We start from the raw sequence: 14,484 nt of genomic DNA, 5'->3' as shown, positions 1-14,484 counted from the left end.
ATACGCTGGCAGTAAATGTTGCTCGGTAGCTAGGAACGCGCGCGACACTTTCAGGCTCGCACATTTCTCGTCTCAACGCCAGACAGGCGGCTAGCCGATTGATTAACTTTTCACGAGACGACCGCGCGCCTATACGCTTCCGCCGCGCACGTGCTCGCTGAGAATCCCCGCGACTGGAGTCGCGTCTCGTGCGAACACCTGGCTTGCCGGCTCGTAGAAGTATACAACGTCCTTAAACTTCGATTATCCTCCGATCAAATTCAATGGGCGTGGATGGCTTCCGAGATAGCGGAACGCGTAATGGATTGGTGTTGATATCGTATCGGTTATTGATAAAATAATTGTCGAACGCGAAGTTGCAGCGCGTTTCTGTAGAATATGCGGGGAATGTAGTTTCATGAGTGAGAATATTAAGGAGAGGAATCTTTATAACGTAGCAGAAATGATGTTTCATAACTTGGGATAATAAGTCACGTTGTTTTATTATTATTATTATATGGAATTCTAAAATTAAAGTAATCCTTCGGTGACGCCCGAAAGTTGCAAAATATTTCTTCTGTAAGAAATCGAGGATATTTCCAGTTGTTTTATTACAATTTTATGACAAATTAATATCGTGCGTAGCGTGCTATGCTCCACATATTATTTGACCGAACTAAAATTAGAAGAAAGAGGAGATGGAAAAGTTAGACAGGTAGAAATTTCAAAGAAGAAACAATCATCTTCGCTCGATTTATTCAAGTTTAATAAAAACAAAACACGATAGTCTAGTACAATTTATCTAAACCAGAACGAAAAGAGAAGAAGAAATAGAGAAGCTAAATTGGTGGAAATTCACGATCGACCGATATTTAGATCGGTCCGACGACTAGCGTTCGGTAAACCATGACGGCACATAGTCGCGTATAGGTATTTACGCTTTAATTACTTATTTTTTTCTCGCCGCTCCAAAAAACCACCGATGTGTAATAGAGTCTTTTGTGTGTCGAGTGCTTCTGTGTGCGCGCGTAAAGCGCAACGATCGTACGTCAAAGCCGGCAGTGAATCTCCGCGAGTCGCAGAGCGCGGACGTTACACCGCGGCGAAGCCACGTGAATACGCTACGGTAGTGCAGCAACGAGCTCCTTCGATCTTCTTTACATTTTTCCGCGTCTAACTCGCGCGTTTCACCACGTGGCTGTCGAATTCGTTACAATTTTCGAAAAAAAAAAAAAAAAAAAAAAATGCTCATTGCTAGTACACTTACAAGTGGCTATAGTCTCTAACGAACACCTATCGTCTACGCTTTGTTCCTTCCAATTCATGTGCTATATCTCACGAGTTCTCCTATTAAATAAATAAGCGCGTCGTTTAGTTATCAAGTTAGTTGAATCGCCCAAGCGTTGCTGACGTTTACCTTGTAACGTTTTATTTTTATCAAGATCGATACGATTTGCCGATCGAAGCGAAGCTGACAATGCAAGTCCAGCGATTAGTTTACTACAAACCGTAGAACGAAAATGTTACGACAAAGGTGATTTTCGTTTGAATATATTCGTTCGTGACACAGTGCGTCTCCAATGGGTTGAACAAAGTTTGTTAAACCGAGAAGTAGTCTCAGAATGCTCCTCTCGGAGCATCGAATTATTCCGTACTTTCTTTTTAATTAGAAGTTGCGTCTCGGAACACAGACGGTGCTCCTTGCAATTATGGAAATCCATATTCCGGTTCGACGTAAGCTCCTGTATTCTTTCGAATTAATTAGCGACTTAATTGCCAGACGAATCCCCAGTTTCGGTCGTAACGAAAGCTTTCGAGTGCATCCGATGGAAACGCGCTAGTCTCTACAGTGACAACGAGCACGAGCGCGCGATTCGATTTAATTTCTCGCCGTAGGTATTCGCCAATGCGAATAGTTTCTATGATTTGAACCGTATCGTCTCTCGAATGGAACAGACGAACTCGTTTCTTTACGCTTTTCTACCCGTAATACGATTCCTCGTGCTTACAAAAGACTGAAAAACCTATTGTTGCAACGCTGTATGAAACGTAAGGCGACACCCTTCAATAGAAAATTAAAAAGTCAAGGGAAAATGACTTGCAGAAGCAAGACGCTTCTGGAGCGAACATCGAACTGTTTGAAAAATTCGTAGTGTGTTTCGTCAATGATACATATTACTTTATATATACTTGTTGCAAGTGATACAGCGTATTCGTTCTACTTGAATACTAAAAGAAACTAAAGAGAAATATGTACGTGAAATAGATTAAGCGTGAAGACCTTTTTCAATAAAATAATTCTGGATCTTGCGTATCGATGGAGAGCAGGCATAAAATATTAGATTTTAACTATAAAGAATTCCATTAATTATATTCAATTCCGTTTGCTGAATGAGTCGCTCAGAAGGCATGTAATCAACTCCATAAATTAAAGTACATAGAAGACTGGCGATTATAATTATCTTTTTTAATTTCCTTTGAAATTTATCATTATTTGTGCTACCTCCTCGTGATAAATAAATTGATAAGGATGATATTTCTTTTTTGAAACGTTGAATATTAATCACGACAATATGAAAGCAAATAAGAAGCTATTCTTCTGTAGATACACCGGTTAATTTTCCAGCTCGTAATTGTCGAGCGAAAAGAGTCTCGAACCGATTGCCTGAGCGCAATTGTCTAATGTAAGTCAGGTCGTGTATTGTCCTCCTTCTAATCATAATTGATGATTGCGTAATCAGAGCTCGAAAATAGGCGTCTCAACAACGTAGTACGGTGGGTGTCACAGAGAAAAAGTTATCGTTAACGTTTAGCTCTCTGTTTAGGAAATTGGGATCGTTGCAGTTTAACGCGATTGAAACCGGAGATACGTCGCGAGTGAAGCCGCACAAACGAGCACACGAACTGTAGAAACTACGCGCGTCGAAAAAGGGAATAAAAAGCTCGTAAATCTGATGAGGAACAGGTTCTCCTATACGTCTTTCGGAATATGCAAAGTGCGAGAAGCGCGCGAAAAGACGAACTTTTTTACGAAATAGAGCGACTCCAAGTTTTTTATACCAGAACACATCTATATTTGTAGACCCTTTTTTCGACATATTTATTCTGCAAACGGTATTTTAACAAGGCGCGAGTGTGGAATGGATGAATCAAATAAAAGAAATTACATTGAATACTGCAAGATTTTATCGGCTAAGAGAAGAAGAAAGGAAGACCGGTGTCTGGATCAGGACAATTCAATTAATTATCGTGTACACGAGTGCATCGTCAGACGCGTCCGTGTCAACGGATAGACGTTGTTTTCTCGTGGAATGAATGAACGTGACCCTTGGAATTCTTATGCGGATATAGAGAGTAGACGCACGTGCTTCGTGAATCGACCAAGATTTGTGATGGCCGCGCGTGCCAAACGCTTGGAGGAATCAACCGTTATGACGTGATCCAGCAGCGAGAGGAGACTTTAGGTGGAAGTAGCTCAGGAGGATTCCACGACTATTTTAAGAACGTCGATGAGCATAGTTTCTGAGAGAAAAGTGGAAACTGACACGCGCCGGCCATCTTCGATAGTCGATAATAATACAGCGGAACAAAAACCGAGAAGAAAAACAAACATCTCCGCGTAACAGCTTTTAAATTTTTTACTATTTTTACGATCGAGTAGTGTAATCGTGAATATAATACGAATCAAATAAGTGGTATCGTAAGAAAAAAAAAAAGAAAAAAAAGGGAGAAAATAAACATGGAGGGACGATCAAAAATCGAACTTGTCCGCGTGCCTTCGAACGAGCGCGGCGGTAACTTCCGATCCGTGGACGGTGGCCGTGGCAGTTATAACTACGTTCGTGTAGGCACGTACTGCCCGGAACCGGAAGTTAAAGTGGTAGTTTGCGACAGCAAACCGCCTATCGAGCAGAATCGGAAATTCAAAAAGTACGTACACCACCCTTCCTTTCTTTCGCTGATACTGGCAATTTTGTTTCTTACTAACGATAAAATAACGTTTCAGGCACTTGGGACCAGTTTCGAAATTGCTTAGACGTCGCCATCACGCGGCATATCTCGCAACAAAATCCTGTGATAATATTTATAACGTGAATAGAAGTAGTAGCTCCTTAGATTGGAGGGTTAATCAAACGACAAACGAGCAAGGTAGGCAATTGTTCAGTTCCAGCGATCGCTTTATCGTAGCGTGATACCGTTACTGTCTACTAAATTATTATTCCAGGCTTTCAATCCCGTCAAAGCAGCAGCCTTGATTGGCGAGTAGGAAGATCTATCAACAAGCTACATTGGAGGGACACTACGCGCAGCGCGGAACAGCTTTCGAGAAGTGGAGCAATCAGTTCTGATCACCTTCAAACATCCAGTACAAAGTACTCATCATTCTGTTACATGTATTTGACGTAGAAACAGCGGCTAATAGAAAATACCAACTCCGCAGGTCGAAACTCATTTCGTTGTTACGAAGATTGTCTCCGCGAGTTTCTCGTCCAGGAAGCAAAAATTCCTTGCAAGCCTCCCCGACGATTTGTCCTTGGGTGCAGGTAGAGTACTCGACAGAATCGATTAACGATGGATTACGAGAAGATTCGCAGGAAAACGACGTAAGCTTCCAGAGAGAACTGCAGCTAAACGAACTAAGGAAACGCATGGCTGGAATCCCTACCACTTCTCAGGTGATTTGTTACAATATATATATATTGCATTCCGTATGATAGAAACGATCGCTCGTTGTTTTAAGTCGTGTGGAACAAAGGTAAATCGAAGGCGTGACCGTTAATGGTTTCCTCGTTGAGTAACTTAAAAAGAAGACGCAAAAACATCCCAGGTTAACAGCCTTTTGTTATCGAATGTTATTGACAATGCGAACGGTCAATGGGATAATGTTTACCAAAATATTTTACGTCGCAGGTCACTACGAAAGGACTTGCTAAGAATGACAAGGAACAGCAAAGCTCTTCGAAGGTCAAGATACACGTACAACAAGCAGAAAATGATTATACTAACGCATCGCAATCGTAAGCCTCATTTTTTATTTCATTTTCATTTCTTTCTCTTATATAATACCTAGAAGAATTTCTCCTCGCTTTTGCATCGAACAAAAGATTCAAAATCTTCTCCTTCAGAACCCTTTACGCTCTAAAACAAGCAAAGTACTTCGAGATCCCTGCATGCGACCTAATTGCACCTAACGTTAGCTTGTAAGTAAACGTAAACGATAGATGTATGACACCCAATAAATAATTGACAATGTTTTCTGCACTGTGGTCTTAATCTCCACCTTAGTTTTCGTAAGACGCACGAGTACCTTGATTACTTGCATCCCTGAGTTTATCGAATACTTAACAGGTTGGTAGAAATGAATAACAAAGGAATTGCTCGATGATAAATACTGACAATTTTATTAATATGAATACTATAATACACGTAAACAGACGCGTTTTGTCCGCCACTCATTATACAATTGTCAACTTGATCAAGGAACATACGAGACGACATTAATCGTACGTGTAATTACTATTCATAATATGTACAAATCAGATTGTAAAAATAATCTGTACAGTAATGATTCACGTATTTGTGAACACGACTAGTAATTAACCTTTTGTAAACAAGACATAGATGGTTGTCCTTTGCTGGCACGTGAATTAATATCCCATCTTGCTCTTTGGGATCCACATAGTCTATGGTATGGTCTTCGGATACATGACTCGTGTTAAATTGGATTATCACATCGAGAGCTCCGACGTCGGAAATGTTTAAATCGTCACTATCTTCTTCCCGATCCGATTCCAAAGAACAATCTAAAGGGTCGGACAAATAATCTCCAATGTCGGACACGTCAGAATCATCAGTATCTAGACTTCTAGCTAATTTAGGTGGCGATGGGTCTTCCATTGCTGGCGAGAAACCCTGTTGCGGTAAACTTTTCTTCTTCGAGCGTGGAGATTTCCTTTTACCCATCTTCTTCAAAATATCATCCTCGTCAATGTCTTCATCCTCCTTGGTGCTCACTGGAGTATTACATCCAGATTCCGTGCTCTTAGTTGGTATCGACCTTTCTTGACCCTCTCTGCTACTAGTTTCCAACAAATCTTCTTGCGTTTCATCGTTTCGACTTGAATGTTCATTACTGCTGGACTTTTGCTCACTCGAAGTATCACTCGCATATGATTTATCGCATATTAACGTATAACAACCTGTAGACCATCTCTGAAGCTCTATTATCATCCTAGGATTCATAGTTTCTTTTTCCGGTACTAGATCTAATTCCGTGTAGTCTTTTAACAATTGGAACATTGTGATAGATTTAAACATATTGTAGAAAGATTTTAATAATTCGGGAAGGCTTTCTTCGTCTGCCACTTCGTAATTACAAACATCGGGTGGTCCAACTCTTTTCCAAACGATAGTATCGGATGACAAGTCTGTTACAATTTTCTCATAAACATCGTCTTTCAGAAAATGGGATAAAAATGTGTATGATTTATGTTCCATGTCGTGATGAATTTCTCTAACTATTCCAGGGAATAAATAACATTCTGATACCCAATCCTTCACAGCTACTTGATCGTTTAATGGTACTATGTAATTGGTTTCTACGTCTGATCTTGGTGATCTACTATCTTCTTTAATTGGCCCATGAAACCAACCGTTGATCGACCAACGCGATTTATCAGGTGTAGTTACCTCAGCCACTTGATGATAAGAATTATTGGCAACTTCAAAAAATACAAGAGAATTATATTCTGGTATTAAAGATTTTACAACGTTTCTAGGTACTCCATTTCTATCTGTGTCAAATAAATCCAGAGCTCCTCCATCTTTCTCAGACCAATTTTTTGAAAGGTACAATATAAAAGCAATTCTACGGTCACCCGAATTGTCATCATGACATAGTAAATAATCTGTATCGTAATAGCAAGAACTCGACATGGATATTTTCTGATTAAGCTCTATCTTTGTATTCCGTTCCATCCATGTTGTTAAATCTGTTTCAAACGTCTGATATAACAACTTTAAATATTCTGTGTCTATGTTAGCAAAATCCTTGGTTTGTTCAAACTGAAAAAGGTCCATACTATTCCTTCTACTTTTAACATCCAACAATTCATTCTTTATCTCATCCATAAATTCTTCGCTGCAGATAAAGTTTGATATTCTGCACACTTTAAATGGCTTTGATATAATTTCAAGGTTCTCTATCTTCTGATCAGTACAGTTGTGCCAATTTTCAAAAAACAATTGCTGGAAGTCAGATGAAAAGATAAAATCAGAAATGATAGATTGCTTTAACTTTTTTACCCGCGGTTCTTCCTCAGCCATTACTTTGTACCTTCCTTGAAACGGTCAGTTAGAGAATTCTTACTTATATATTCTTATTCTATCAGTCTTTGTCCTTTAATTCTTTGAATCAACAATACATATTCTTTATTAATTTTATCTACAAATACTTTAAAAAATTTGTAAACTATATCACATTTTTCCGCGTATATAGACAGATATGTAGCATTACATGTTTTAACTGCGTGCATTCATCGTCTGTGATATTAAATTTCCCGTGGAAAATACAAATTCTATTCGATCTCACGTTTTACTTCTCTCCAAACATTATCCTGGAAGGTTATCGCATTTCCACACGGTTGTAACAATCAGCTAACAGTGATTGTTGTATTTAGATTTTTATTTACGAAATTAATATTTCATTCTTCGTTAAGATGTAGTGTCGATGATAGAAATATCACAGTTTGTCTAAATACACTCACCAGACGATGCGGTCCTTGCTTTTCGATACATGCGGCCCACGTGGTCGTTCGACCCGCACGTGTTCTGAAAGCAGTCGGTCGAAAAATCGATTAATAAAATCCAGCTTGCGCCGTGATCGCATCGATTCTTTGAATAAACGATCGTTCATTGAATTATATTACTTCTTCAACAATTACATACCAGAAATTGCACGTGTGTCCAAGTTTAGAGAATTAGGTCTGCCGCTCCGTATCACCACGCAGTTGCATTCTGCCCAGGGATCGCTACTACCGCTGAGGAAAACGTTGATTCGATCGAAACCAGGGACGTCCTGAATTATTTGTGAACCCTGGCCATAAACTATTCTCCTACTACGTACAATCGGTACAACTCGCACTTAACCTTATTTCACACCGTCTGACGTCATAAATTTCCTATGATTCAATACCGCGATTATTTAAAATCGTTAAACTACGTGGAATTTTCATTTAATGTAATTTTAACAGAGGAATCACGTTACACGTATGATAAAGTTTATTTAATAGATTTTAAACACTGAATAAATTTTGTAACCTATTGTAATACATCGTGAAATGTCAAGAAAAATATGAGAACGTCAATATCGTAGCTTTCTTGTTTTCTTTTAATTTGTTGTAGGTTACATACTTTGCTGTTTCTTATTGTGCCACGCGACACGTTCATTTTATTATAATTTAATTGCTATAATACATTGTTGAATCAAATTTTCCATTTTTTAAGCAATTACTCATAGTTTAGTATCCGAAATTTTAATAAAATTATTAAAATATATAATTAAAATGAAGAACAACGATTATGTTTCGCGCATTTCAAAATATTTATATATAATTTCCCTGTTTTTTATATAAAATACTATATAAATTTAAGAATTTTGAGATTTCAGTAACCTTTCGAGGTTCAAAATTTCGTGTAAGAAATTAAAATATTTTAAATAGTCCGCGCTACAGCGCCAGTAGTTGAACGATCCGCCGAGCAGTGTCGCCACGGACGGTCGTATCAAGATGGCGGCAGTAGTTCACGTTTGACGGATGCCGTTGGTCGCATGGAAATTCGGGGCACACCCTGAGCGTTAAATTGTACAAAGTGTGATATCGTCAGGCCGAATGTTCGATCATCGTGAAATCTTCGTATAAAGAACTCGCTGGCAATCCTGGAACTAGATAACACGACAACTTGCGCATACGTGAGTAACGAGCGAAAGCCACATACACGCAGCGTGACAAGTCTCATCCTTTCAATATTTTATCCCTCGGGATCTGTCAACACACGGTCCTTTCCTCCTAAAGATGCACGTTGCCTACTCGTCGTCCGCCGATAAGCTTGATAATCAAGGGGTGGGGTTTTGTGGTTGAAATCGACGATGTAAACAGTCGGTTAGGATACTCAGTATCTTTCAGTCATCTTTTGTTTGTGTCGAGATCACGTTGTGCCGGGATTACTGGTGAAGCAGTTTTATACTATTATCATTATTCAAGTGGTGTCCAAAGTGCTCTAAAAAATCTCATCTCGATCGATAATATTTAGGTGTTATCATCGAAGATTCGTTCGAAGACTATCTTCGATTCCAGTTTCTGCGATTCCCGTTTTATCCCCCCGATCTACTATCTTGGCCTTGAACCGGACTCTTAGTGCCCTACTGTAACGATTATGGCGTGAAGGAGCTTTCGAATTTTGAAATCCGCAACCGCTTGTCGAAACAGAGGTGAGTCAAGTGGGAATCAGCCTCATTGTATTCAATTTTACATTTTACTTTATACATTCTCTCCCTATCGTGTAATATCTGTCGAGATTCTTTCCGTCTGTAAGTGACTATCGATTGCCATAGGGAACTACGTTTCTCCCACGTCATACCTTATTTTTCGTCGACCAGTGCCGTGTTTCTGTATCCACTAACGAATAACGAATAACTAAGATATTTAAGGAATACCATGTAAGAAGATAATTATATAATTTTATATTACTGAGAATTCGTGGAATTAGGAAATACAGGTGTACAATTGCCTACGCGACAATTGTATGTTTTATAAAGTAGTGATCATTCAGATAAAATGGAATCGTGGAAGTTTCGAGTGACTTGCTCGCGATGAGGTAGGTCATTCGCCTTTTTTTTCTCCTTCGGTGGAATACCTTCGACGAGATGCCAAGTGGCTCGTTTAACGATTACGCCACTCGAACCACTAAGCTTGTCGATCGCAACATTAAGTGTACTGTTAAATTCAAAGTACGTCCATTAATGTTGCCGTGTAAATGTTCCTTATACACGGTGGTCTACCTGCTTAACACCTTACCGTGTCTAATTTGGACAGCATTTAACGATTTCGAACTATAACTTTTCTATTTCTGAATATTCTTCGACCCTGATGAAATCCTCGATTCTGTGTTCGATCCAGCTTTCGTTCTAACCCAGAAAAGAACTTTTAACCAGGAGTTATATCTTATATATTATATATTATATATCCAGATTTAAAAAGTTAGAGCGTAAGAATTCGTATTTTAGATAAAATTATTTTCCTTAGGAATAATCGTCATAAATGGTCAGAATTCATTTTTGGCTACTCGTTCCCATTATTGTTAACGAAAATAGTTTTTTTTTTTATTAGAAATAATCATTCTTTGGTCATTTTCGTCGATCGTTAATTTTTATTAATATCTGTAGATTAATCGTAACACTTATAGATAAATATTTTTTAATCGTTTCATTCTTTGAAAAATTTCTTTATCAATCACAGTCGTTCGTTTAAACAAAACTTACCATTGTCTTTTAATCTTGTCAAAAAAATCTACATGAAAAATCAGATATATTGATACCAAATCTACCGGATTTTTCTAAAATATAAAAGATCTTCTAAGAAGAGAAAAATACGACTCGATCGAAAGTGACGCGAAGGATCGGAAGAAAGGTGTTTGTTGCGAGTGGATTTTCATCATTTGTTCCCAGAGAATGAGAAATTCTTGAAAGACGTATCCTGTCAGCCGATGTTGAAAATACGTCAAGACACCTGGTATACGGGCAAACCGTTACCTGTTTCATCGACGTGAAAAGGTTCAATCTATCCTCGTCCACGTAGCCGATTTTTCCTCTGAGGTTTGTATGTACTTGCGCTTAGCATACAGCGGTAAACTCGTACCCCGTTGATATTTTTCTTCTAAATGGGGTGACTTGGAGCGCGTAAGTCGGGACAGATTATAACATTGCGTGACTGGCGTAATTATCCTCACGTTGAACCCACCGCGCGTAGCTACGTACATGGCATTAAATTCCAGTTATCGACCTCGTAAGATCGTTTTTATTCCCATGGAATCGAATTAATTCGATTCGATCAACTGGTTTCACCTAGACAGAGGGACTCCATTAAAATTGGAGCAATCGCGATTATTTAATCTTTACGAAAAATGCAGATAGCACGTGTTTCTCTACATTAATATATATAATTAATAATAATTACATAACACGCGCGTTGAGTGGTTAATTACGCAATTTACTCGAAGGTTACAATTTATCAAAGAACGTAATTTACAATTTATCCTTCAGCTATGATTGTGCATCTGTTCAAGATTGAAAAAAAAAAAAACTTTTACATAAACCGTAGAAAATCGAATAGCGTTTATTGAAAGCGGCCGTAACGCGAAACAGTAATAATAATTTTGTAAGGACGTGGAACGGCGACACGCTCGAATACGTGGTTGGTCGCTGCGAAATATGCCAAGCGCGTTTCCTCTTTTCTACAGCTTAGAGAACACCACGTAGCGGCACTCGAATCGCTTATGGCATCGTTCGTCAGTAGAGTGCGACGGGATCGAAGACAACACGGCGTTGTCAAAAGAAATGGATATCATTGTCAGTGGTCGAAACTCATCGTGACTCTATCGATCGTCGCTAATCCTTGCTTTTACTTCTTACGGTATACTCTACTTTTCCGTCTTCCTCGCGATAAATCTCCATTATCGTACGGACCCGGTGCAAGAGAAAACTACATTGTAAAAAGTGGAGCGCCATCCTCGTCCTGTTATAAACAGCACGTTTGTTCCAGCAATGATGTAAGTTTCACGATTAAAAAACTAGTCTCCTCGAGTTAATTTACATGCATTTTTGATACGATGCACGTATCCGTAAGAGTTATTATAAACAGTGATACGATACCTCGAATAGAATATAAGTCGAAAGAGGAAATACTTGGAAGACTGTATTTCTTGTTTTACAATTAGTAAGAGTGAGTACGTTTTTATTGCTTTCTTCGTGATTTCGTTGGTATTTCTATTCCGCGACATCGTCGTTCTCTTGTTTTAAAATGTTAATTAAGTTAATATAATCTTGATGTAACACAGAAACTGTGACTAATTATATTTAAAAATAAAAGTTGTAGTTATAACGTTGTTGTTTCTGGAGAAACATGTGCGAGAAAGTCTGTTTCGTCGGAGAAGCAGAGCATCTGAAAAGCTGTACACGCTATCATTAAAACGGAAACAAAATTTTCTGCCGTAGTAATTGCAAACGATGAGGTCATTCGAGAGTAGGTGATCCTCTAGCGACCATGGGCAGCGCACGGTTAGTATAATGTAAGCCTGTCGTAGCTTAAGGGCTGGACCAAAGGATATCGCATTATTTTACGTAAACGTCATAGTGATGCAATTTGCTATCGTTTCCGTAGTATCAATTTGGCTCGATGAGAGAGCACAAGGATACTTTTGGATCACGAAAGCACTCTTATCGTTTCAAGATGAGTCGAATCGACCGCGTGGCCGAGCTGGTATCGTCGATACGAATGCAATAAAAGGCACTTGGCCATGGAACAGGCAGCTGCTGCATTCTCAGTTCATGCATTGCATCTGCAACGAGCTGATTATATTTCTTTTCTGCATCGGTGTCCCATGCGATTGTTTCGGATCTGTAAGAAATTTCTACAAGGTCTTCAATTTTATCAATTCTACTGTTACGTAATTCGTTGATTTTCTACTTTGAATACTAATTCGTAGGTAAAAGGAAGTATTTTAATACGACATAATCGAACAAGGAGACGCGTTCTTAGATTCAAAAATATGTCTTTTAAAAATAGGCAATGAAACCATTATACTCCGTAGAAAACCAGGGGCAAATGTTATATCGTTGTTCCTAACAGGCTTTCTTTTCATTTTTAACTATTTCCTGGTTTAGCCTTTATAACCGAAACAACATCCTTTTCAATAATAAAATGATATTGAAATTAGAATATCGACAAAGATGTGTCAATCGGTGCTTCAAGTATCAGTTATCAAGTATCAATTATCTATACATTCATTCTTACGAAATATTGATTCATCGTGAGGTAGATTCATCTGTGTTCTCTAATCTTGTTTAATCTTCTTTAATCGTGGCGATTGGAAAGTTCGCGAAACATTAGCAGAAAGTGTACAATTTCCTGGGTGATACAGGAAGTTCGTACAGTTCCGTGGGAACATTGTTTCGCCATTACTCTTGTGCAGATTAGAAGTGGCATCGCGTGACGTTAAGTAATGCGACCCATTTTCTCTTAGAAAAGCCTTGAGCGTTCCAATTTCCTTATTTTTTCTGTTTTTCGTTCAACCAAGTACTCGAGCATTTTTGTCCACTAGCTCTATTTTTTTCAGCATCTTGTGTTCTGCTAGAGTTCATAATTACAACAAACTGTAGGCCCCTGGTGCAGACATCGTACTCGTTCAGAACCCCTGCTCTCCGCGTTGAGCTGTTCGTTTCACACGAATCGTGGTACATACCGGTTCTGGACGATCGATAAAAAGGATAGAGAACCGCAGATAGTTCGCACTCGACCATTTCTCCAAGAGGGAACAAAAACTTTGCTCGGACATTTTGTCCCAGAAATTCCCCCGTTCTGTTCTCGAAATTACTCATTGTCTTCGTTCTATCTTTAAATCATTGTATTACCGTTTCTTCCATGAGAGAATATATACGATGACTCACACAAGTACTTGGACATTCACCATAGGAAATTTTCATGTATATATCATACGTGTGTCATATGAAACATGTTGAAACGATGATTAACGCTATAACGAGGCAGAACTGTTACGACTCTATCGATATACTTTGAACTAAATCTAAAAGTGTACATGATATTTAGTATGTATCTTGGAAATATGAAAAAAAGTATTCGTTACTTTAATAAACCACTGTATCCGGTGGATCGTGATTAATCTTGTGCTAATTTCTTGCTGAATACGTTTGTAGTAAATATCACGTAACTTCTATATACATTTACAAATTGCTTTCGAGTTTTACCAACATAATCGTGCCACTCGCTTCACATTACAGTGCTAACGAAATATCCAAAATGTTTTATCTAACGCGTACAGCATACGCATGAAAATTTCCGACGATGAATATTCGAAAACCTTGGTGAGCCATCGTATGCAAGCCACTGTAGTGTAGCTGGCCCTCGTGACGAAGTATTTGCTGAAAGGTGTAATTTCATCGGATAGAAAGTTCCATCAACAGACGCCAGTTTGGCAGTTATCGATGCTACGTGTTCTGCTTTTACGGGATAATGATTCAATTAAAAGTACACGAAGGATTATCGTCGTAACCGTGGTAACGCGTGTTTTCTTCACCTCGTTGGTTCGTTATACGCTCGAAAAAGGCTCCTTTAATTGTACAAACGAGCAAACATTTGGTTTGTTTGTTCGATATTTCGTACAGTTCGAGGTTTGTCGGTCGTGGAGAACGCGCTTTATTACATGGCAACCGTG

At 38.7% G+C, this 14,484-nt stretch overlaps 2 protein-coding genes across 6 annotated transcripts in view; one reads left to right on the top strand and one right to left on the bottom strand.

Annotated features, from left to right (window-relative positions):
• The window catches only part of LOC126872712 (uncharacterized), an 88,787-nt gene that overhangs the window by 47,717 nt on the left and 26,586 nt on the right, over window positions 1-14,484 (top strand). For 2 of the 5 annotated variants that reach the window (XM_050632828.1, XM_050632827.1), the window contains exons 2-6: window positions 2,805-3,909; window positions 3,986-4,128; window positions 4,205-4,352; window positions 4,421-4,655; window positions 4,891-4,997. In XM_050632828.1, the coding sequence (XP_050488785.1) occupies window positions 3,719-3,909; window positions 3,986-4,128; window positions 4,205-4,352; window positions 4,421-4,655; window positions 4,891-4,997 (824 nt within the window). In that variant the 5' untranslated portion in view covers window positions 2,805-3,718. Of the gene's footprint in view, window positions 1-4; window positions 1,514-1,543; window positions 1,714-2,804; window positions 3,910-3,985; window positions 4,129-4,204; window positions 4,353-4,420; window positions 4,656-4,890; window positions 4,998-14,484 lie in introns of those variants that run through there. The other 3 variants (XM_050632825.1, XM_050632829.1, XR_007692144.1) reach the window with 3 other exon arrangements.
• Window positions 5,355-8,427, bottom strand: LOC126872715 (prolyl 3-hydroxylase OGFOD1). The gene is made up of 2 exons (XM_050632835.1): window positions 7,927-8,427; window positions 5,355-7,809 (listed from the first exon to the last, which is right to left on the bottom strand). The coding sequence occupies exon 2, from the start codon at window positions 7,303-7,305 to the stop codon at window positions 5,497-5,499; it is 1,809 nt and encodes a 602-aa protein (XP_050488792.1). The 5' UTR covers window positions 7,306-7,809; window positions 7,927-8,427; the 3' UTR covers window positions 5,355-5,496.

Source organism: Bombus huntii, chromosome 13 (genome assembly GCF_024542735.1).
Source record: "Bombus huntii isolate Logan2020A chromosome 13, iyBomHunt1.1, whole genome shotgun sequence".
NCBI classification, from domain to species: Eukaryota; Metazoa; Arthropoda; class Insecta; order Hymenoptera; family Apidae; genus Bombus; species Bombus huntii.
Note: the sequence above shows the minus strand (reverse complement) of the source record. Positions and strands in the feature narration are given on the sequence as shown.

Bases quoted from the DNA above. Each gene is read 5' to 3' on its own strand.
- LOC126872715 (XM_050632835.1), bottom strand. From the start codon at position 7,305: ATGGCTGAGGAAGAACCGCGGGTAAAAAAGTTAAAGCAATCTATCATT.